General features: G+C 39.7%; 1 protein-coding gene across 1 annotated transcript in view; it reads left to right on the top strand.

Moving 5' to 3' along the window:
* Positions 1-2,899: 2,899 nt before the first annotated feature.
* The window catches only part of neurl1aa (neuralized E3 ubiquitin protein ligase 1Aa), a 45,674-nt gene continuing 23,222 nt past the window's right edge, over positions 2,900-25,351 (top strand). The window contains exons 1-3 of the mRNA XM_067584385.1: positions 2,900-3,100; positions 13,842-14,092; positions 14,355-14,676. Of these exons, the coding sequence (XP_067440486.1) occupies positions 3,067-3,100; positions 13,842-14,092; positions 14,355-14,676 (607 nt within the window). The 5' untranslated portion in view covers positions 2,900-3,066. The remainder of the gene's footprint in view (positions 3,101-13,841; positions 14,093-14,354; positions 14,677-25,351) is intronic.

The following is a 25,351-nucleotide window of genomic DNA, read 5'->3' as shown; positions in this document are numbered from 1 at the left end:
AATAAATTCTAATGTAACAGAGATGGATGAAACATCAATAAATTACATTAAACCAACAAGTCCTCAAAACGAAATGACAAAGATCGCTGTCTTGGTTAAAAGGGATTTAGGGTTAGGCTCAGTGTTGACTGTTAGTAGGAAACTGGATGTGAACAGTGGCTTCCAGTGGCTTCCAAACTCTCTAGATTTTGTCGCACAGTCATTATTTACATGAACACAAGAGGCTGCTTGACAGGAAAATGCAAACATACTGTAGTTTGATTTAAGTGCATTTTGTGAAACCTGTTCATGTATTAAAAGCATATGCACTGTCAGAAATCTACATTAATATATAGTATTCATCCAAATATCTGCAGCCTTTATTCTTGTGTAAACACCAGATAACTCTAAAGGGATTGTCTGAAATCTTATGCATCCATGGTTCAGCAAAAGCACACCAAGCCTTGACAGAACAGAGCGGAAAAACATCTGGTGATGATGTTTATGGCATTAGCCAGGGGTATCCCCATAAGCCAAGAAATATGGGTGGAATTAACCACTCACATAAAACATGTAAACTGTCAGAAAGGCAGTATATCAGCTGAAGTATGCACAGTCCCCTCTGATACCAGTTGAACTGCAGCGAACCATGAGCCATCCCACATTATCTGAGTAAGTTATGTAATGCAATTTTATTTACAGGCTGTCAGAGATGAATCTCAATCATGTTGCAGAGAGGACTGCAGGCCAAAGGAGGCTTTCTTCTTAAAAGGTTAAGGCCGACAAAGTGGTGGCTGCATTATTTAAACAGGAAGTAAAGGGTACTGTACAATGGAAGGATGTTCTAGAAATGCATTTGTGTACTGCACCAACATCAAGCCAAGCGAGGAAGTCCACCTTACTTCAGGCCTTTCCTCTAGTGTGTATCTGCAAGGTTACATGACATGGCTACAGTAAATCTCAAACTGATGTTACTTCCTGAAAGCTGTCTGGCCACTGTCCAGTCAATGCTCTTCTTAGAGCTGTGTCCCTTGCGTGACAAAAAGCTGTTATACCTCAGTGGGATGATGTCATCCCTGGGGACGCTTTTAACTTGACTTGCTGGTGTTACTTTTATCACAACTTTTGTCAGAATGAAAAAACATTTCCTCTTGACTTTCTATGCTGCTACTTATCATCCAAAATAAAATAGTATCTTTTTTTATGAATATAATAGTTTTGTGTCTCACTGAACTGATTTTTTGATACTGGTGTATGCCATCAGGAGGTTAATTTAAGTTTCCGTTGTTTGTGATGCCTGAAAGTAGTCTTGCATTTTCTTAAGTCAACTGGGCTTCTTTAAATCCTGAATCCAGATTTTCTACAATTGTCTGCAGAGGTGATACATGAAACCAAATGTGGTTACGCTGTTTCAGGCTCTCACTGTGCCATGAGCACTTTCCACCAACTGTCTTCACCTCAAATGTGCGCACCATGTGTGTGTCTACAGTGTCTCATTTAGAAAAACCAAACCTTGAGGTTGTGGTCCTGATTTCATTTTGATCAACATCCCAGGCAGGCTGGAGTATTTGTTGTGGTTACTATGGTCGTAATCAATAAAAGTGATGGGGAAATGGGGGACATGTAAATATTATTAGACTATTAGCTGTTTTACACTCATTCAGCCTTCCTGTCCTGTTCACCAAAGAATTTACACCATTTTATACAATAATCATATTTTGAAATGGATGGAGAATCCTAAATACCAATATTGCAGTATACCAACCATAACCTTATCAAAAGTTTTCAAATAAATAATAAATATAATAAAAATAATAATAAATAAAAAATATTATTTTAATTAACTAAACTACTGTAGGGCTGCAGCTAATGCTTATTTTCATTATCAATCCTCAAATTATTATTTTTTCTATAAAATATCAGGAATTGTGAAACATGATCATTATCATTTCCCAAAGCAACTTTATCAGATTGCTTATTTTGTCCAACTAATAGTCCAAAATCCAAAGATATTCAGTTTAGTATCATGTATGACAAAGAAAATCAGCAAATCTTCACATTTGAGGAGCTGGAACCAGAGAATGTTTGGCATTTTTTCTTGAAAAATAAAAATAGTGGCTGGATTATTATTATCTATTATATTATTTCTATCAATCAACTAATCATTCAATTGACTAATCACTTCACCTCTGAACTAAACATGACACACAAGGTGTAGTAAATTCAGTATAATTAATAATTATGTATCCCAAGCTTTCAACCAGTAGACTTTAGTTCATATTCTATTCATTCATATCTAATTACCTCACCCTGTCCTTTCACAGTGCCATTATCTGAGAGCCTGCAGCTTCAGGCCCAGAGTAAACACACTGGTGTCTGAGAGATTGAGAGCCTGGAGGTCACCATGGATATGTGATGACAGCTCAAGTCAGAGGCCTGACTCTTTAGGGGTCACCCAGTTTGTCTGCCAGGGGCCTGAGGCACATAAGGAAGTATGGGAAGGTGAAAGAGTGAGTGCTGAGAGTAAAGAATGTTACCACTTGCTCTCTGAGGTTCTTGATCCATATTTACCCTCAGACCTCTATCTATTTTATTATTCAACAGCAGTTAAATGTGGAAGAGTAGGATATGTTTCATCAGCTATTTAGCATCTAAAAGTGTACCAACACATCTTTTTAGTATAATGTCACATTATTATAACCTTTCCTGGTCACTTCCCCACCACATGTTCCATAAATACTCCTTGCCGTGGCAGCTCAGTGCGGCAGTGACAGTGTTAAAGCGCTCAGCCAGAGTCTCCACCTTTTATGTAAATGTAAGTGTGAGTGAGTGGGACCCGAGGCGGAGACAGCGTTCAGTGAATGGGGGGGGCGGGGGAGGGGGGGAGTTGCCTTCACGGATGTGTCCCTGCGCTCACAAGGAGGAGGTGTGGATCTCTCTCCAGTGTTGTGCATCTATTCGGGGAGAGAGAAGCGATAGGCTACCTTTGAATGCGAACGTGCAATCATGTCACGAGCCCTGTGCTGTGCAACGAGAGCATCTGAATAATCCATACAGGCGATAAGCGTTCTCTAAAGGAATAAAGCAATGGGTGGCCAGATAACACGAAATGCCTTTTACGGTAAGGAATTAATATTTTTTGGAAGGAATGTATATTAATATGTAGGCTGTATTGTTTAGGCCTATATGTCCAGCTTTGTTCATTTGGTGCTAAAGACTAATTTAGGTTTTCATTCACAGACGACTGTTAGCTAGGCAGTGCTGTCAGGTACCACACTGCCACTATAGCCTATTATTCGGTCATAGTTACGTCACTCCGGCAATTAGAATAGTGCTCTCGAGACGCGCCAGCTGTGTTCACATGTATGTCGATTAATGCCACGCAATAAACAGGATGTCACCACCTCCTCGCGCTCTAATGAAGATCTACATCCATATGATAGTGTTTGAAATTGTTTACATTATGTGGGCTCAGCAGCGCGAACATGTCGGTGAAGGATGGAAAGTTGTGGGGTTTCCCTCTGCTCTGTGCTGTGCTGTTGTTTTCCCTCATTAATAAAGAGACGTAGTGTGCAGCTGTGCTCTAGGAAATCAATGCATTGATTTCTTATTGCGTTATTCTGTATGGTGACAGTGAGTCATCCATCTCATCTCACATGATGGTGTTTGTTGCTAAAAGCCAAACAGCTAACTGTATTGCAAAATATTATGTGGCTTGGTTTGACTTGGTCTTGAAGTAGGGTAGTGTTGATTTATAACAATTTATCTTATTGTGTGTGGAGTGGGTTTATTTAAGTGCTCCCAGGGACAATTTCATGGCTTTGCTGTCAGTTAATGAACAGTGGAAGTAAACAGTGTAGCTACTGTGTGGACAACTTGAAGGCCAGCTTCAGTCCTTATGTGCTCCCCCATGGTGACAAACAGCAATATTCATCATGATTTTTGTTTTGTTTATTTACAATAAAAGTAGTCCTCTCTTCCTGTTTATTACCGAAAAATAAGAATATAAAGGTAGCAACATAAGAAATAAATGATGCCAATAGTATGATTCTGAACTCACGTCATCTATCTAATAAGTATAACAATAGATTTTATCGTAATTTTAGTGAGCTTATATGGCAGTTAAGCCAAGTTCCTGCTCCTGCAGCCTCTACTGGTTTAGACCACCTGATCATTCTAATTAAAGCCCCAAGATTAATCCAATTAGTGAAAGAGGGACAGACTAAGACAGCAGGAAGAGGAGGCTATAGGTCCTCACTGGGATCAAGGTCAAACACCTCCATTAAATTACTTTATGCGCTGTGTGTATGTTCAGTACACATTATTAATTGATTTATGACCTGATAGCTCACTGTGTAAACATTACCATTAAACAGGTGAGTTTTTCAGTTTACTGTTCATGTGTAAGTGCACAGAAGTAATGCTGATTTCACACTGTATTGACAGACCCAAATCACAAAGCGAAGGCACAATTTTGATCATCATTTAATTGTAACCTGTGTCTGTTTTCACATTTAGGTCCATTTTGGACACGAAGCTGGACTTTTGGGCTAGCATTTTTGCTTTTTAGGTATTTTCCTGATTTGTAGATCAGTTATATGCTCCCATTATTTTCAAGCATGTTTCTTTGACAAGACAAGAATCTGAGCTATGTCTTTGTTTTTTGACTTGTTTGATAAATGTGCCTGCTCTTTAGTGGGGCAGGTGGAAGTACAAAATACAAAATCAAGGAAGTCTTGCTAAATATTTGTCCTTAAATGGTGCAGACAATCATGGAAAAAAATACTAAGGCACAGATAAGTAGTGTATACTGTGCTTGTGTACATGCATCTTATCCATGTTTGTAAAGCATAAACATGGTAAAGTTATTTTTCCTGTTTACCAACATGGAATAAACTTACGGTAGACTCAAGCTGTTTCCTTGCAGCACTCATCTGATGAAATTGTTTTCCTCAAAATTACCTTGTAAATGAGATTTCACATTTTATAGTTCGCCATTGCAACCGACTGCCAGTCCTTCATGTGGACAAGTTTGGCTATGTTGTTGTTACATTTATTCATTAGTTTCTCTCTATTTTCTTCCACATGCCAGAGGTCCATGATGTAGATATATCCAATCTTTTTAATTTCCTCCTGCTTCACTTGCTGTGTTCTTCAATAGACAATAGTTTTGGTGTTATGTATGCTGGCTCACTGATATGGCTCCTGAGAATTAATGTCATGAGTTCCACCTGTGCTTTAAGCCAAAATTAATGCTTTGTACTGTACCTTGCCTCAGTGGCAGCTTGACCCACACCTGTGAACGCTCTCTTCATTTCCCAGAACTTCTTTTTGAAGAATTCTGTTCCAGGTGTCACATGACATGATGTCGCCATCACTATAATTGTCAAATAACCTAGTCCTACTTATTCTGTTTGAGGAAATAGCATTTTTTACGATGAGCTGGTTATTTTTGGAAAATGATAACCAGCTTTCTGTACATTATTATGCTTATTACATGACTACTTAGGAAATTATAGATAGATAGATAGATAGATAGATAGATAGATAGATAGATAGATAGATAGATAGATAGATAGATAGATGCTGAGTGATGTAACAGGCATTTCTATGCCCAGCTATGTCTAGCTAAAGGTCTGTTGACAAGTGAATGGAAAGAGAGTGTTAATCCCAATTGGAAGAAGAGAGGGTTAATCTGGATTTAATTTTAAAGTACAAGTGTTGCTATGGCAACGCATGGCCATTGATAGAAAGCATTTGATTGCTCTGACTGCTTGTTTCTGGAACTGAGAAGAGAGAGTAAACTTCAAGAAACCAGAGTGTCATGTTTGAAACTGTCCGGTGATGTTTTCGTCAATACGTTAAGGAAAAGCAGCTGTCAAAGAACTTCATCTTGCTAAACTGAAACTCATTATCCAGAAAAGCATTACTCTAATTATGCACTCACTGTTTACATGTTGGTATGAGAAAGGTATGATTTACTAAGGGACAGATTATCCTTCCTTAAGTTGCACCACTGTAGGCTGTTGTTCTCAGGTGTGAGGCACCAGAGCACATCCAAACAGCGTTTGCTGAGTTGGTTGCATAATTGAGTCTGCCGAGTGTGTGGGAGCTCCACTTCTGTGCTCCCGATTGACTGAAAGTAGGCCAGTGTCTGAGGCTGCACAGGCAGATTTGATAGAGCGTCTGGCTCCATTCAAAGTGAACTGAGTTCAGTATCCAAATGCAAAGTCAAGACTGAGCCGAAGAGATGCAACAGAACAAAGTAAAGTTTCTTCTTGTGTGTGTGTGAGTGTGTGTGTGTGTCTATAGACAGCCCTTTCATCCTCATCCTCATGACAGGTCACCTTCAAGGCCTCGCCCACATAATGACTTCCAGCCAGTACTGAATAGCATCTTGCCTGCTTTCAGTCAATACACGCTGCATATCATTACGCCTCTCCACCAGCCTGCTCTCTTTCACTGCCAAAGAAGCATCATTGGATTACATCGCCCTCCACTGTGTGCGGCCTAACGATATTATTACTTATTGATAACTGTTGTGTCATCCTGCTTGTGAGGAGATTACAGTAACAGTAGCAGGCCGTAGTGGATGACGTCAGCCAGACTTCATCATCTCACGCTGTCTCACCTTTGATGAGACAGCAATGTGAATTATTGATAGTGGAGTGTCCATGCAGTGGGGTAAGCAGATAGAGCACTGGAGTATATTCCTCTTGGTTTTAAAGACTCATTTTCTAATATGCACATACATGTATCCATATAGAGGTCAGAGTGGAATATTACAGTAATGTTGAAAGGATTAGATGGTTGATTTACAGAAAAGAGAACAATTTTGATAATCAATTAATTATTTAAGACATTTATTTTAAGGAAAATGGAACATTTGCTGGTTGCAGCCTCTCAGACATGAGGATTTGCTGCTTCTCTCAGTTTTATATGATTGTAAATTGAATATCTTTTGTGCTAGTGGTCAGTCAAAATTTGATGTCATCTTTGACACAGGGAAACTGTGATGGACATTGTTTTTTATATTTCATGGATTAAACAATGAATTAATCAATCAGAAAAAAACATTTAACAGATTATTTGGGATTAAAATGAATACTTATTTGAAGCCCTACATTACAGCAAACAATAGATAATTTAGCCCGGCTCCAGACCTCTGAGTCACCACCAACATCTCTGATTTATTCAGCAAAACAAAAAGGTCTGGTGTTGTTCTCACTGATGACTGTTTCTGCCAGTTACAGAAACAAATCAACCACAGAGCTTTTAAGGCAGGACTAAGCCATACTTACTCAGATGCCAGCTAGATATCTAACTAGCTATATCCATGAAAAATAGTGACAGAAAAATGGCCACAAAAATGGCAACTTCATGGTGATAAGACTCCAGGAAGTAAGAAATAGTCCAGCACATAACCCCTCATAAAACCACAAATGATAGTTTTTCCACTTCAGTTGTTGTACTGATAAAATAAATGAGATATAACATGCTAAATAGTGAGGTTTATTGGTGGTGGTGAGATTTTGTTACCTTTGACAGAACAGTCAGCTAACAATCAGCTGCTGGTGATAGCTTCATATTTACCATACAGAAATGAGAGCAGTATTAATCTTTTCATGTAATTTTCAGCAAAAAAGTGAATAAGCACATTACCCTAAATGTTTTCCTTTAACTGCTCCTAGCCACCACTATTGCAACTTCTGCGATGGCGGCAAATAACATCGACTGGACAGAGTCATCACTCGCTGCTGACTAGTTAGGGCAAACACACAGTTTTGAATTACAGGATCACCTGATGCAGCTCTGACTGTTGTCATTATGTAAACCCCCCACCATGCTGCATTACCATGGGCACGAGCCATCTTATCATTGCATTAACACTGAACCAGCGGATTTGTCCTGATGTTGCCTAGCAGCACGTCAAGCCCTCTGGTTACTACAAACAAAATGAATGATCCGTAATGAGTTCCTGGTACCTGTGTGTCCAGGTAGGATAGCAGCTACAGTTACTGTCACTGCCACAGAAGTAGTCTCCCTGTCACTGAGCCGTGTGCAGCCTATTAGGTTTCACGCTCTCGGCCTGTGTCTGGCATGTAGAAACGCACATGCAAGGAACTTTGGAGATGAGTAAGATCAGGAAATATAATACCCTGTGAACTTCACTGTGAAAGGCGGTGTACATAAGATGTGGGCTTCTGCTAGTGCATATAGCACATAAAGCCATTTTGCCTCAGCTGTATTTTCAAGCATCTCAAATGATAATGTGTGTGATTAATCGCGGCTATTACTGAATGATTCATTTCACAGTTTGTGTTACATCAGGCTGAAATGCCATTTTGTCATGAGTCAGTGGGATTGAATACATCATCCAGACACTGCTATGTAAACATCATTAAGATGTTGTTTGTCATTGCCCTCTAGGCTTGTTGCCAGTGTTATAAATGACATTGTCAACGGATCTACTGAGAGCAAAATCAAATAAGGAACTTCTGGAAGAGTAACATTTTACACAAGTAACGTTTTTTTAAAGACTTACTGTATGCTTTTATCTGTCCTGTATCACTGCTGACTGCAGTTATTCTAAAGCTACAATGATTAGCTGATTAATCGATTAGTTGCCAATTCATCAAGGAAAATAAGCATGTCAAGCATAACATTTGTGTCTTTTAGACCATACTTCTTGATTTGAAACAGTGCAAAACATGTTTTCTTAATAGTTAATTTTGGAGATGGATTAAAAGCACAGGGGTACATTAAGAATAATTAACTGTAATAGGTAAAATAATAAGCTTCACTGGAAATGTAAATATGTAAGAACTTGTAATTTTACATTCCACCCTACTCCTGTCTACATTCATGCACATTCTCATGTTCCAAAATGACTTAAAGACTGAATATTAGAAGGTATCACAGATCCACACAGTTTGTGTTTGTGTATGTGCCTGCTCGAAAGTCTCCTAGGATAAGTGTTAAGCTGGGCTTTTCATAGCAACAAGTACAGGGAGTGGGTTGGTATGTGGGCTACCTGTGCTTGATAAGCACTGATAGGCTGTTGTGACTGAATGCTACAGACTCATCATGTTTCTATGGTGCTAAAATTAGATATAATGGTTATATATGGTAGGGATCTGGGTAAATGGTATCTGTAATTACTAGTTAAGGTTTGTTTCAGCCTACCTAGGAGACACATGGGTGGGGTATACCACTTAGAACAATATATAAAGTTTAAATCACCGCAGAAAAGGATTCTTTACATACTGTTATTTCAATATAATTTACCTGTATATGAATCAGTATATACCTCCAAACTGGGGATTTGGTATTCTTTTATACAGTAACTCACCAAAGTCTGGAAATGTTACTTGAATTGACAAGTTGCAGACCTTTTGGCACACAATGCAAAAGTACTAAGCATTAATTATTTTCAAATAATATTCAATCTAATTTCATATAGTATAATACGGCTTAACTGTTACCTTTTATTAGAACATTTAATTTTAGAATAGCTTTTACAGTTGCTCCCTGGGACCAGGGAGTAATTTCCCTACCAGATACTGAGCAAATATTTGAATAGTATTCACCCACCTATAAAATTCTATTTGCATGGTAAACCACTTAGCTGATGTTTGGTGAGTAACGACAATACAGTTCAACAGATAAAACACACACACACCCGAACACACTCACACAGCTCACCTCTCACTCACCGTCACCAGCCAAATGAAATGGTGAGAGATTAGCTTACTGCTCCACAGAGATGTTCACCAGTCTATGACAGGTATTAGCCGCGCACAAGCCCGTGTATTGTGATGAGGGATTGGAGCTGTCATGTGTGTGTTGTTATTAGTGGGATAAAGACCTCCACTTCGGGGCAAAGGAATACAAGCTTTTCACCCTGTTTGTTCATAATAAGACATCCTTGACCTTTGACAAAATGGCTCCTGTGAGGCTGTTAAAACTGCTTTTTTCCAGATAACACACGCATAAAGCTGTGTGCACAAACAGAGGTTTATAAGAGGGAGTTGTCAGACTGATGTTAGGAGCCATTTTCAAGCCGTTTACATCAAGGGGTCACATCTCAGGCTCTGTGTACATGAGCCTACACTCCAGGATTTGTGTTACTGAGGTAATTGGAGGACTGAGACCAGCCATTAGCCTTGAGGCTGCCTTTCTCTGTCTAATAACTTAAAACTACAACATGGGATTTCAGAGCACTCACTGAATCTTAAACAGTACAACAACTATGTGGGAGAATAGCTTTCTGACACATGAAAAGACTATTTTGCTCAAATTTCTACAAAGTAAATAGAAAGCTTTACTTGTATTTTTGCAGTCATATACTCCTAGGCCATGATCAGACAGACGGAAGCCCTCAGGCAAAACACCATGTGATAGTGTTGGCGTGTTGCTACAGAGTACCTGTGAGAAGATAAAATACAAACCAGGAAGTCCAATTTGAAGGCTTGTCAGTTTATACTGCTCTCACGCAGGAGGTAACCACTCTAGAAAGTTATCATAAAGCAGTCAGTTTTTCTCCATCTTAATGCTTGTGCACAATGCTACAGACAAGTCTTCTACCTGGTGTGTTTGCTTGAAAGAATTAAATTGGCCAACATGGCCCTGCCCTTATATGAATTGCTCCCTCCAACAATTTCAGAGTAGAAAATAATGATCAAAACAGTCAACATTCTTCAGGCTTCAACAAAACAACTTTTCTCTTGTTCTGGGTTGTCTTAAATTCAATGTCCAACAAAAAAATTGTAAGTTAAAGTAAGAGGAGTGGTGATGAGTTGGTGACAAGAAATCATAACTGAAATGCTAATGCTTCAGTAAGGTCTTACATGTGAGTATATCATGTGCACAGAACACTTAAAGGACACTTGACATTTTGGGAAGTAATGGCTTTCTTGACAAAAAATTAGATGAAAGTTTGATACCACTTTCATGTCTGTATGGAAAATATGAAGCTACAGCCAGAGGCCATTTAGCTTAGTTTAGCATTAAGACTGGAAACAGGGGGAAAAAGGTAGCTTGGTTCTGTCCAGCGGTAAGTTAGCTTCATATTTACCATATAGATATGAGTGGTATTGCTCTACTCATCTAACTCTCTGCAAGAAAATGCAATGTCATACTATTTCTTTAACAATCTGAGTATACTGTGTGCCCATTCACTTTTAGAGTGTTCATTAATAAACAAAAATCACACCTGCTCAATTGAAATTGGATTTGTTCACACAGACATGAGAGGATAGTTTTTTCAATTTTTTTTTTTGTATATTTGTGTCAAATCTGCGTTGTTTCACTTTGGAAGGCGATGACCAATGAAAGCCAAGATTAGATGTTTAAAATTGTTTCTGGTGTGACTAAGGTTACTGAAAGTGTAATGGGACCACACACTTCCTCTTCCACACATTAACAGGAGGGGTCAAATTGTCAACAAAGACAGTTGAAGACACTTAAATACCTAACTAATGCAGTGTAGCTGCTCAGTGGTCAATTTAATTGTTACAGTGTATGAATCATGATATCCTTCAATTGAGTGGAGAAACAAAAACCTGCAAAGTTGTTGAGTCACTAAGGATGTATTCTTTGTCTAGATATTTGGTTAAGTGAAAGATTAAAGCATCTATCAGAATGATGCGGTTTTAATTAACATATTTTTTTACCATATACACTGATCTTTGTTTTAATGGACTTCCAGAAAAAGGACACATGAGAGGAGTGGCAAAAATCTAGAACCTGCTATAAATATCATTTCTGTTGTATCCTAGTTGATAGCTGCAGAGTGAAAGAGTGCACCGATCAAGACCTTTAGATACAAGGGGTTGCTAAGGAACATGAATTCACACTTAGCCTGTTTCCCTCTACAGCAGCTGCGCCTCTTTAGAGCCCGGTAATGCATTCAGCTCAATCTGCCTTGGACCATGTGCGCCACATTCAGCAACTGCTCTCCTGTGGCTCTGTCTGAGACAAAAGGCCACAATGATGCTCTTAGGTTGGGGCCATATTGAACAGTAGACACGCTTGCAGGATGAAAAACGGGAAGGGTCATTACTAGATAAACACAGACGAAAGGGAAAAGAGGGAGACAAAGAAAGAGAGAGAACACAAAGCGTTCTACGACTAGCAGCATGGTCTTATCGGGGCTCCACAGGACATCTGCTGCTGGTACTGTATTCACTTTCATCTGCTTGTTACATGAATGATTGTAGGATCCATTAAAATCACACAGTCCTCTGTGGTCCAAAGCACCATAAACCAAATATTAACTTAAGGTTTATCTTGACATTTTCAATTCTAGTCATTTATTTTTTAGATCAGATAGCAACCATAAAGTGGAATTAAATTTCAATATTCCAACAGAAAACTACTCTCTAAAACACTGTAATACTGTTAGAACAGCCAGCACATTGTACTTTTCATCCTGTTGATTGAAGGAGTCCTTTTTCTTATTACCGTAGATAGATGGTGTTGAATGTTTCCAGGATATCTGTGTGGAGTTTGATTGGAAAAAAATATCTACTAACTGAAGCATCAGTTTTTGCTGATTATTACCTTGATGTGGCTTTCAGATTTGAAGAAATGGGCTTTCTCTCTAGCCAGTAATGTAAGGCAGACATACCAATTTCTCCACTGACAGGAGCCTGAATAGTCTATAACACAACACAGCTGTGCTGCAAGACAGGTAGTGCTATGAGTCAGGAATGGGACTCCATATCTAGCATTATTGCTCCCTGGATGCAAAAAGTCTTTAAGCATTGGCATCTTACTCATGTATAAGTAAGAGAAGACGAATTCAGAGAAGGTGAGCACACCAAAATAATAAACCACAAATACTGCAACCTCTGGAAATCATTTAGCATCCCAGAATAATATAACATATTGAAGGAATATCAGATGGCAGAATTTTTAGGATTCCTTGCTGAAGCCAAGGGTTCAGCCTCAGAATACTAATTAGCAATTTTAATCTGGCACTTACCAGCTCTGGAGAATCTATGAAGTTGCTGCAGTACAGTTTCTAGTAGCTGCTCAAGTACTGTGGTCATACCCCCTCAGACACTCTCTCCCTGCCTCATTCAAAAACATTTACTCTCCATGCATCTAATTATCAAGTCAGTCAAGCCTTCCTCTGCAAGTCTTCTTGACTCTTGGCGAGCAGCCATAGACCTTGTTGGGTTTTGGGATAAATCACATGACAGAGTCTCATATGTAATATTAATTCATTTTATGAACTGATGGAATTATTTGGCTCAAAATCACCCAAAGAAATGAATTATGCATGAATGTGAATTACTCCTTCTTTAGTATTAATCTCAGTTTTAAATTAGCAAAATAATGGATCACGTTATTAGTATGTATGGGTTATGAAGTATGTTGCAAAGGCATAGTAGTATCAGCTTCTGCTAGACTTGTGGTGACAGATACCCAAACAAATGGCTCACAGCATACATGGACCATCTCAGCACATTCACTGGCTTTCAAAAAGTCTGTTTTTCTGGGAACCATGCAGTTTGTGAGTAACCAAAGAGCATAATTTCTGCTTTGGACATGTGTTGCAAACTTGACCCGCATGGAGATTTGCTATTCACCCTGCAGGGCCCAATGTGATTATCGCTGATTAGCTTATTACTCAAGTGCTCACAAATAATCAACAAAGACCCAAATACAAGAATTCAGAAATCTTAGATTGTGCAGTAATATCTGATATCTCTTATTTTCTTTTTTTTTCATCAAATTCAAAACAAAAACATCAGACACTAATTATAGTGACTAAACCTAACCTCCTGTTCCTAATTAGGAAATTTTTGTTTCGCAGTGAAGATCATCTCTCTTTTTGTCTCTTTTTGTTTCAGACTCCCTCGGTGGCCCATTCCCGTCCACGTCACACCGATGTCACCACAAACCCAAGAGGTGCCTGCCTATCCAGTATGGCAGTGTTGGTGGGGCCCTTCCCATCAGCCCACTTCTTTTCCATCCTAATGCGAAGGGTTCCCAAATTGTCATGGACCTCGCTCAGAAGACAGTCAAGAGGCAGGCCAGTTTCTGCAACGCTATCACCTTCAGCAACAGGCCCATAGCCCTGTATGAGCAAGTCCGCCTCAAGGTAATTTTTTTTCAGAGTGGAGCACTTGAGCTCCCCAAACTCTGGGAGCTTTATAACTGTAAAAACTAATGTTGAGTCCCAGGATATAGACTCAACTACACTGTCCACATTGGAATGAAAACCATTTACAATCAATTATGGTGTGAAAGTAGGGATTACAGGGGTTATTTACAGAGATCACAGATTGAAGCTTTACATAACCTCTTGTCAGATGGCAGCATTATAAATGCAATAAAACCACATTTGTTTCCCTTCTCCCCAGATTACTAAAAAACAGTGCTGCTGGAGTGGGGCTCTGCGTCTGGGCTTCACCTGCAAAGACCCCTGCAGGATAAACCCAGACAACCTGCCCAAGTATGCCTGCCCCGACCTGGTTTCCCAGAGCGGCTTCTGGGCTAAGGCCCTGCCTGAGGAGTTTGCTAACGAAGGCAACGTTATCGCCTTTTGGGTTGACAAGAAGGGCCGTGTTTTCTACCGCATAAATGAGTCCAGTCCCATGTTGTTCTTCAGTGGAGTCCGCACAGCTGAACCCCTCTGGGCCCTCATTGATGTTTACGGTCTGACCCGTGGAGTGCAGCTGCTAGGTAAGATGGTTATGGAAGCATAAGATGCAGAGCTGAATTACCAACTGGGCAAAGCAAGCAACTGCCTCGGGGACCCAAACCCTTAGGGGCCCCAAAGGCCCCATGTTCCCTGTGCGGCAATCAGTTTGTGGTAATTTGATTAGAGGACCTAAAAACACTCACAGCGTGCCAGCTTGACTCAAGTCATTGCTTGATGTGACTGCCCCCAAAACAATGGAAAAATGCCATAATGTTAGTGGAGTGGAGCAGTGAACTTGTGCGCTGTGTGTGGAGCAGATGAACATATAAAGAAATCTATCAGGAGCCGATGTCAGCTAGGCCTGAAAGTAGAAAAAACTGTTGGAAACCAAGCGTTCAGAGCAGTCTGAAGCTGGTGCTTTTTGCTCACAGGGATTACTGCAACATACATTTACCTCATTATTTCTCACGTCGGCCACTTTTAACATCTACATCCGGCATTGTAACATTATATATATGACTGAAAATAAGGAAAAGCATAATAGTTCCCCTTTAACTTATTAATATAATGAATGAAATTGAAAGGGATTTCAAGCAATAGTATATAATAGTGTATATAATAGAATAAAACAGTGTTATGTACTGGACTATTCCCTGGCAAGCAAGTCATTGCTCCTGGCCAAGAAATAGTCAGGATACATAACCTTCCATAAAACCACAACTTGTTCTTACACTGTAGTTATTGGACAGATCAAACAAACAACATATACAAGTTAATTAGTGAGCTTAAGAGGTGCTGGCAAGCAGATTTTGGACAGAGCTGGGATAGCTATTTCCTCCTGTTTCCATTCCTTATGCTAAACTAAGCTAACTGGCTGCTGGCTGTAGCTTCACATTTAACATAAAGACATGAGAGTGATAACAATCTTGTCATCTAACCCTCAGCAGGACAGCGAAATAATCAAATTTCCCAAAATGTGGAACTATTCCTTCAAGAAGACATTTGAAGCTAATCTTGAGGTCATATCTTGTAGAGGGGCACTGTGTCAAGATTTACTGTTAATATCTTTACTGTTTCATGTTATATTATGCTTACATGTTGAATTCTGTTAACTTAATTTGTATTTAGCAACTATATCAAACTAAGTTTGGGAAATATAAGGGGCTCAGCAGGGGCCCAACGGGCCCACTGGTGTGTTAATCCAGCTCTGCAAAGGTGTATTTGTAGAGCATAGCAACATGGTGTGCTTGCCTATATGAACCTCTGTTGAAGCACTCTGCCAAGAACCAACTAACCTTCAAAAGTCCATGAAAAAAAGTTGTTTTCAGTTTGATTAAAATTTGGAGTGATGGCCATATTGGGTTCATGCATTCTGCACAATCTTCTATCAAAGCATTCACAATTGTTAGGCTACTCTCTATTGTTACTTCATTATTCACTATTATTTCTTTAATGGGTTTTTTGAAAGTGATGAGATGACCTCAGATTTTGGTGCTTTCACTTTCCACATTTCTGTATATGACAAACCAGATTTTTGTGTCCTTGTGTTTACCGTAAACAGGTGTTTTCTAGCGGTTAACCTCCCTGTCCCTGTTTACAGCAAAGCCTTCCATGAAGCAATGGAATCACAATGAACAAAGGCTATCTTTATCTGACCAATATTTGGCCCCATGTTTACACAAATACAGAGCAGAGGGGAAAAACATGCTGTTGAGCATTATCAAGGTATGCTAGGTAGCTTAGCATACATACCACAAAGGCATAGCACAGGATAGTATGGCCCAGGCTTTGATGTGAGAGAATGTATACACATATTTTTTTCCCCTGGAGATTCACTGCCGTCATCCTCTCAGCTGTTAAAAATAGACCAGGGGTCACATGTCCCGTAGATAGCACATTTGATTGTAATTGTGTGCTGTGTTGATTGACACTGCAGTCTCTAGGCGGGTGGGGGTGGGATGTTTAGTGTCTTGAGTATGAGATGACCCATATTTTATGTTTCCCCTCTCTGTGTTTTCCCCTTTTCTTAATGACAAGAGGCACTTATTGGTCATATTTCAAAGTCTGGTTGCCATATTCAACATACTCTGTCTTAATAAATTACTGTTTGCAGAGAGGGAAAAAAACAATGGCCCTATCAGATAAAGGGAAATGCAGAAAATGGTTCAAATATCAAACTGCAGAGGCCCACTCCATTCTACCACCCCAAGGTTTGGTCTGATTGAAGTCTCTGTAATGCATCTTTTCAAGAGATGTCTAGCTCCTTTGAAACACTGCTCCAAGCACCATTTCAATCAAAAACTGGGCTTCTCCTTAGCCCTGCTTACGTCATTTCTACTGTCTTCTTACCATCAGGCCATACGCAGGGCTGCCTACAGAGCAGAGGCTCCTGTTCCTCAGGGGGCCAGCTGATTGACACCTAACCCCCACAAACAGAGGCCTGTTCAGAGGGGTGGAACACTACTGAAGGTTGAGATAGAAATACATCATCTAGACTTGACACGGCCCTTTGTGACGCTCAATGGCCAATTCTGTCAACTCTGTGCATCACATTTCTGTGCGCAACGCTCCATGAACCTTTCCCCATCCATGGATAAGCCCTTAGGCTTTCACATCTGAGGCCTTTCCCTTGCTTTCACTCCTTATTTTATCTGGCATTTGAGAAGCTGCTGTGTTGGTTTTTTCATTCTTGGATTCTCAATTTAGTGACAACAGATGTAGCAATAAAAGGGGTAATGATGCTGCCTTTTTCACTTTAATGTAGATCTTTTGTCACATTCTCACTGAAAATCTCCACTTCTCCCTAACCTGCACCTCTGTTTCTTTGCTGCTGCAATGACCAAATTTAGCCCTTAGGATCAATAACATTTTTTATTTTCACATTTCAGTATTATTAAGTAGCGAGTGAGATTATTCATTGTGCCTCCTTGGAAATACTATAATCCTTGCTATATAAAGATTGAATTAAAATTCTATAGTGGATTAAGTCTCTAGCGCAAAGACAGTTTGTACAGCTTGTGTATGTAGCCCTATCGTAATGTAAATTAGCAGGAGGCCTCTGGCATTGTCTGTAGTGTCTCCATTCAGCTGGGATACACACTAACACACACAAACATGCACACACCTTCAAAAGCAGCTTCCACTGCCAATTCAAATCAGCCATTCCACCTGTCTTCATATCCTTTTATATACTACTGCTTCCAGCTGCTGCATTATGTTTCTCATTTCATGTCACCCATTTTATTTCATGGGTCCTGTATATTTACTGTACTCACTGTCAGTGTATATTTGGATTAGGTTTTTTTATGAACACCTAGTCCTTTGGTTTATCATGACTAATGGTTAGAAAAGTGGAAGGCGGGTCTTGTCACAGGAGCTCACAGGTTGTTATTCTGCCACTCTCAGTGGCACACATTTGAACACAGTGTAAAAGCTTGAACACCTCAAAGCTGTATTAGTTGATGTTATGGCCACTTGGGGGCAGAGGAAACAAGCTGTAAACACAATATTTTATCACTGATTAAGTTGATATGGCGAGCTTGTTAGCATTCAGTTGCCAATTTACACATCCAACAGGCAATTAGCATTCAATTGAAGTCATGTTTGCGTCCACCTGATGAATGTAATCAATAATAACTCTCCTTTTAACTTTGGTTTGGTCATCTCCAACTCCCAAGAGAAATATCTGACTTTTTAGCCTCTAAATGCTCCACTACGTTGACCAGCTAGTTTCTAACTGTGTCCGCTGTTTGGTGCGGAGCAGGTAGTGTTAAGTGGGTTTATCAGAACTGCCTGCTTTAGCTGGGGGCAAGGCTGATGAGAGCGAGTGAATCAAAACAGTAGAAGTGTGAGCGGGAAAACCAAAACAATTGACTGAAATACACTAAAATGTTCCTTGGAGTTAAGGAGAACTGCTTGTAATAATAGATAATTATCTATTCTTCATCACTATGAGCGACACCATTCACATTACACATTCATTCATTATTTATCTTCACCTCCAACATCAAATTTTGCACAAAATATAAGCTGAAATAACAAACAATAACAGAATACTAAACATAAAAATCACTCATTAAGTTCAAATGGTCAAATTATTTGGTTTCCATACATTTTCTTGAACAAACAGTTGCACAACATTTGAAATAATTTTCAGGATAATTCTGAAGTTTGAATCCACTCACAAAAATACACATATTCTTTAATGTAGTACGTCTATATGAAGCGGAAACCTCAGAGATTGAAAAATGAAGCCAACTCGGAAGTGCTAAAAACTGCAGTTCCTCAAATGGCCACTTGAGGTTAGCTCCAAAAGTGAGTCAGTCCCCATAGACCCTCATGTTAAAATGTTGAACCTTACAGCAGAAATAAACATGTTTATAGCCCAGTACAAAAAATGGTTTTGGTCTCTATTGCTAATTTCCCCTTTCGTGACAACTGTATGGGGGGTGATTTTTTTATAACTCACCTGTTTAAATTTTATGAAGCCTTAAAGTTATGCATAATTTAGGACGTGGCCACTTTGAATGACAAGTCGCTAGCTGCTAGGTGGCTTGTTTCAGCAACCAGGCTTCATTCACCCCACCTCAGCTCCACCTCTCTGCCCATTTTGGATCAGCCAGGATGCATTAGTCAGGAGGCCAGGCACTGCCAAGATGGCGATAGCCGGAGCCGCCCACTTTGAGCTTCAAAACCGCTCTTCAGAAACCAATGGGTGACGTCACTGTGGCTACGTTCATATTTTTTACAGTCTGTGGTCTACACTGTTCATTAAAATTAAATTTCTGTCTGTAATCATCATCACCTGATCCTAACAGAAACAACCTCTGCAAATTTTCAAGCATCAGTCTGCTTTTAGCTCTCAGTTTTTTAGTTCATCTAAATCCTTCAGTTTTATTACCCTTGTCTACACAGTCACCAAAATATGGTAATACGTAAGAAAACATAAACCAATTGTTAATATAAAAATATTGGTTGGTGCAGCTTTAATCAGACTGACTGTATATTGAGCATTTAAAATCAGGTAATAACAGCTGAACATGAAAGACCCCTTTAACTCCTGTTTCAGTCATGTGATCTATCTTTAATTTAGAAATATTTATCACAGCCACTTTAATTTTTAACATTTCTTCGCACATTTTCAGAGTGCCATTTTGGGAGCATCTTGCATGTGCCTTTGTGTCTTGAGATGTATCATCTGTTCAGCATCCCCAGGCTGTTCTGAGGTCAGCACAGAAGTAAAGAGCAAAAGATGACCTTGGGCGACATTTTCAACTCCTTTGATGTAGAAAGATCGAAATAGGAGCTGTATCATGTGATAATCCGCCCTGCAGGAATCACCACAGGGATGCATCATACATGACAGGAACAAGGGGGGCAGGGCTGCTTTCGTGGTTTCAAACCTCTGCAAGCATGATGACAGCAATTCAAGATTTTCCCTTCCCACCTTCCACCAAACTAATTAAGCTGAGATGTAAAAAATGATGGGACGGCTACAGTAACTCTTGCTATACCACAAACATTTGCATATTTTTATGCAAATTGTGTAGGTGAGATGCACGAGTGCATAGAGACACACTGAATTCTTTCTGCTGCTGTCTGCTTTGCTGTGATAAAGCTTGCCTTCGTACCAAATATAACCATGAACATATCCACATTTTTATGCTTCTGCTACAGAGAAAAGGTGTCAGATACGGTGACGTCTCTCCTTAGGCGCCTGAGGTAACAGGTGATTGACAGCACCTGGCCTTGAACTGGGCAAAAACAATATTGCAGAGGTTTAGCAGGGTAATTTTGGGGGCAGACTGGGGCAAGCTGTCCCCATAGGCTTGAAATCCAACAAGCCAGAAAGTATATACCCATGTCGTGCTTCCTAGCTGTCACTCTCATATGAACACACACATACACAGACATGCACACAGCAGGACTTTACTTGACATCAGGAAAGAGGTTGAGTAACTGAGTAATTCCAGCTGTTGTAAAGCCAGCAGGACTCAGATTGTATGAGTCAGTCACAGTGGAGCTTTAATCAAGAGGGGCCCTCTGTGGGACTTCCCTGAAGGACAAGAGAATAAAGTCTGATTGCAAAGCCTTGAGGCTGCTAACACCTTTCAACCAGGCTGACTCAAGGAAGGAGTTGGCCAATCTCGCTGTCACCCCGAAAAAGCAAAACAGTTAATTTAGTTCATACAAAACATAGTGTCCTGGTGAAAACACTAAGGAGCTTCTGATATCTATGGTGCTATGAGAGATTGTTCTCAGGTGATGGATTGAATTACACGGTAGCTCTTGACCAGAGAATGGGGTCCAATTGTGCCTTTGGGAAGCAACATCATTTGTTGTCACTCCAAATGATTGACAGAGCAGCAATAGTAATGAAAGAAAATCAGCCATTTTCAACAAATCAAGCAGAAAGTATAATACAGGTTTCTTACAAGCTTGATCTGATACTCAAAGCTACACACTAAAAGCTCCTCTTTCCGTAATGTGTCCTTTGTATATATGATACCACAATCTCCTCGCCTCTTTTATGTAACCACACATTGTTTATTTTGCAGGACAAATGACAAGTGATTGCAAAAATGTGCTTTTGTGTAAAGATGACAGATGTGGGCTAGGTGAACGGAAAACCAATCCTGGAACCGAAGAGCTTCAGTGAGAGTAAAACAATGTGTGAAGGTTTGATGGATGAAGGCGCGACAGGTCTGACTCTTTGTTTACGTCTGTCACATGATGTGACAGAAAAGCTAGCTTATCTCCCTGACAGCGCGTCAGCTTGCGTCGCGGGGTCATCCCATTTGAACCTTTCGCAGCATGTCAGTGTTTGCAAGGCTAAAATGAAGGATGCCATCTCTGATAGAAATGGTACCCCTCGTGTGTTCTCATGTAGCTTTCCAGCTGGTTTGGTTGAAGGCAGGTGGAGGACTGGCTTCTACACCTACACATGCTCTGACATTTTCTTTCAGAGCATTTTATGGGTGTAGGAAATGGTGATAAAGTGCATTTTTTTTGTTAAAATAAAAAGCAGGCCTTGTCTGGCAGCATTCAGAGCTTAATATGTTTAACCCTGGTGCTGATAAATGTAAGTTTCCTCCAGTTGAACAACTCAGTAATAAGGACAAGTAAAGGGGGGAATGTCAAACACTATTATACTGTATACTGTACATGGGCTTTTTGTAGCAAGCAATATTACAACACTCCCTTTACAAACCCTCACTCAGACTTGATTATTATGCGTGATTTGCAACTCAATCAGAACCGGCTGTAGAGCATTATCGTATTAACGTATTAATGACATATGACATTTGGATTAAACCAGTTGGTCTGGTGTTGGCTCACATGTAACTGTGGTGTTAGCCCTGGCCTGCAGGTGTAAAGTAAGATAAAAGTGGAGTGTGTGAATGACGAGAGACAAGAAAGGGAAATTAATTAACACAACCTTCATCAGTGGTATAATTTAGTTTGCTTTTCCCTTCCCACATCAGTTGAGAATGTTTTCTTTTGCCCACAGCCACACAGAGACTTATTACCATGAAAAACTTACTGAACATCTAATGACAATGAGTAGAATTTAGCAAGGGATGAGATGAGACAAATTTTAGACTGAACCCTAATTATGAAAGTCAAAAACTGTTCAGAGAAACAAACACATTTTAAATGTTACAGGATTGTAAAAATATTTAAATATATATTAAAAAATATAGCAGATTTTTCTTGGGGAATGATATAATTAAGATTTGAAAACTTAAATAACCCAGAAAGAACTTGAAATACTTCTGCAATACCTCTGTTTTTGCACTTTTGGTCACTGACTGTGCTTTGGCTCTCTCTGTACTATGCTCTGGCTCCACTCCGAGGACTCCAGTAACATGAAGTCATCTGGACTGACAGAAGTCTATTAGAAACGTTTGTTGTGTTATCCAACTCAGAGAGAGAGACAGACCAAGGTTACCCTACTTCTGGGAGAAACCGATGACTTTCAGTGAAATGATGATTTGATTATTGCGAGCACTTGACTGGCACTGGTGTTTGACTTGGCTGGACTGATCCTCAGAGTTAATAACAGCTCTTCACAAATCCTGATGCTTCAAACAGACCCTTCAACAAAAAATACACAAGGCAGAAAAGATGGTGTAAATCTGACTTTTTTTTTTTACTTGTTTAGGAAATGTAATGGCTTTAGTGTTGTAAAGACCTCTAAACATCAAGCAAGGAAAATTTAACGATGTTGTGTTTCTTGGCATAAGTGTACTACATATAATTGATGATGGTTGTTGGTCAGAGAGCTCAAAAGGCTAAGAAGAATAAACTGAATTTGTATGATTTGGCATTTAGACTCAGTTTTAAATTACTGTACCTTGGCTGGATATTCCAGTACGCTCATTTCCTCTTCAAAGACACAGATAAAAAGATAACTTAATCAGTAGTGAGAAATTCAACAGGGGGTAAACTAGAGGTAACTTGTCAAGATTGATGTGGAGTTTCCAGTGCGCTAAAGAAGTTATTTACCCATAGTTCAATGCATGATGTCCAGTGAAGAGCCTGTGAATCTGCTCGCCCTCTGAAGCATCGCCAGGGGATTTAACACCATATTTATTGTACCCTGCTTATACACTTTTAGACTGAGACAGAATGACAACAGGAGTCACAGGGTTTATGAATGTTCTTTTATGACACAGTTCAAGCAAGTGGGTGACTGTCAGTGTGCCTGATCACGAATACGATTCTAAAATTAGGCAGCCATGTTTGTCATGTGCTGTGATTACAATCTTATTAAAAGGAAAATTCAATTTCATTATATTCTTTTTTTAGCCATCAATAATAATATTGTAATCAACAGGTTAATTGATGAGATCGGGGAATGGCAGTAACATTAACAACAATTTCAATTGTGCAAGAAAAATGAGCAGCCAGAGGACCAGACAGCTTTTATAAACCCCAGGTTAGATGAGGGCGAAGGATAAAATTATTGCCTAAACTGTCCATTGTTTAGGGATGGAAACTGATAAGATTTAATTTCTACCAATGTCATTATCGATTCTGCTTATCGGTCCAATTCTTTATCAATTCCTTTATTGATTCCTGACAAATTTTCTGCGTGGAAAAAAGGCCCACACAGGTTTTCAGCTTCAACGCAATTGATTTATTATCTCTGAATCTGAACACATTTTAGAAACAGAGTAGAAAAAAGGCATGCATGTGACTCAGGTGTGCAAAAGCTCCACTGTTTAACCACTGTTGAATTTGGAACCGGTTCGAACTTTGTGCAGCATTTTATTTTCATTTTCTTAGTCAAAGAAAAAATCTGCCTGCCTGCGTGGCGCTACTGTTGTTATAACATTGGATATTTACCTTCGGTAACGGACACGTTGCTCAGTTGGGAAACAGTAGTGCTTGTGTGCAGAGTGTCAAATACATGGAATTCCTGGAATTTAAGCCCATGTTGCTGGAAAGATGTTTCAGCTGGTGTTTCCACCCTTACTTGAAATTATCATTTTACAGACATTGCAACTAGCACTGTTGTCATCTATCTTCGTGAAATGAAGCCACGCTTTGGACCGTTTCTTCTTCTCCAACATGACTCCTTTTTGCAAGTTTCCAGCAGCGTAGACAAATGAGTTTGATGTCATTGTTTTTCAATGTGCAACTGTCAGAAAAACATGCCAGCATCAATAAACGGAATTGATAAGCTTGGAGGCATACGATTCCAATGTATCTGACATTTTGGAACCGGTTCTCAGCTGGAACCAGTTCTTGATTCCCATCCCTACCATTATGAATGTTCGGTTTACAGACCCACTTCCTGGTTCAGCTTTGATCCACTGAATATTACAGAAATTTCTGTTATGCATACATTTGGTTTTATCTCCAAATAAATTATTCCCAGAACTCAGCAATTACTTTGATGCTTGTGATGTCATTATAACTGATAGAAATGATGGCCAAAGGCAGGAAAATAAAACCAAGGTTGTAATAAACTGGAATTATGCTTTAAAACTGTATTAATTGAGGTTGGTTTTGCCACTGGTGGGCAGTGCAGCCAGCTGTAACTACAACATTGACATATCAAGTACTTGCAGTGAACAAGTTACCAAACAGTTGCCCATTTACACATCCATCATACAGTGGAGCAACTTAGTGTTCATTTGGAGTCATTCTTGTGTCCACCTGACAAATGTCCAATATTCCTTTTCATATAGCCATGATTTGGTTTTTAACAATTCCTTTCTGGCACTATCCAGTTCTTTAGTTGCTAAATGCACCATGTTCACCAGCTAGTTGCCAGTTTTGTGTGTTTGCTGTCTGGTGCTGGACAGGTAGCACACAGTGGGTATATCAGAGCTGAAAACAGCTTCTCGCTGCGGCTACAAAAAGCTAAATGAGAGTGGTGAGAGTGAACAGAAACAGCAAAGTTGCTGGCTGTGAAATCAAAACATTGAGCTGAAATACACCAAACTGCTTTGTAGAGCTGAGCAAACTGCAAAGTCAGGTGATAGTTCTCTGTGGGTTTCATCAGTATAAGCAGTGTTTCCCCTAGGTTGAGTGGTTTGGCCTGGTGGCCGGGCGGGGGTGGGGGGAATTAGCTGGCAGCTACACATTCCTCCATTTTCTATTTATCTGTTTAGCGTCGTCAGGCTAGGCTAACCTTTTGTTGCTAACTTTGGAGCTATCCACTTCACTTTTCCAGCAGTTGGGGAAACAACAGTGACTTTTCTT

This window comes from Thunnus thynnus, chromosome 3 (assembly GCF_963924715.1).
Source record: "Thunnus thynnus chromosome 3, fThuThy2.1, whole genome shotgun sequence".
Taxonomy (NCBI): domain Eukaryota; kingdom Metazoa; phylum Chordata; class Actinopteri; order Scombriformes; family Scombridae; genus Thunnus; species Thunnus thynnus.
This window is presented reverse-complemented; position numbering and strand designations above follow the sequence as displayed.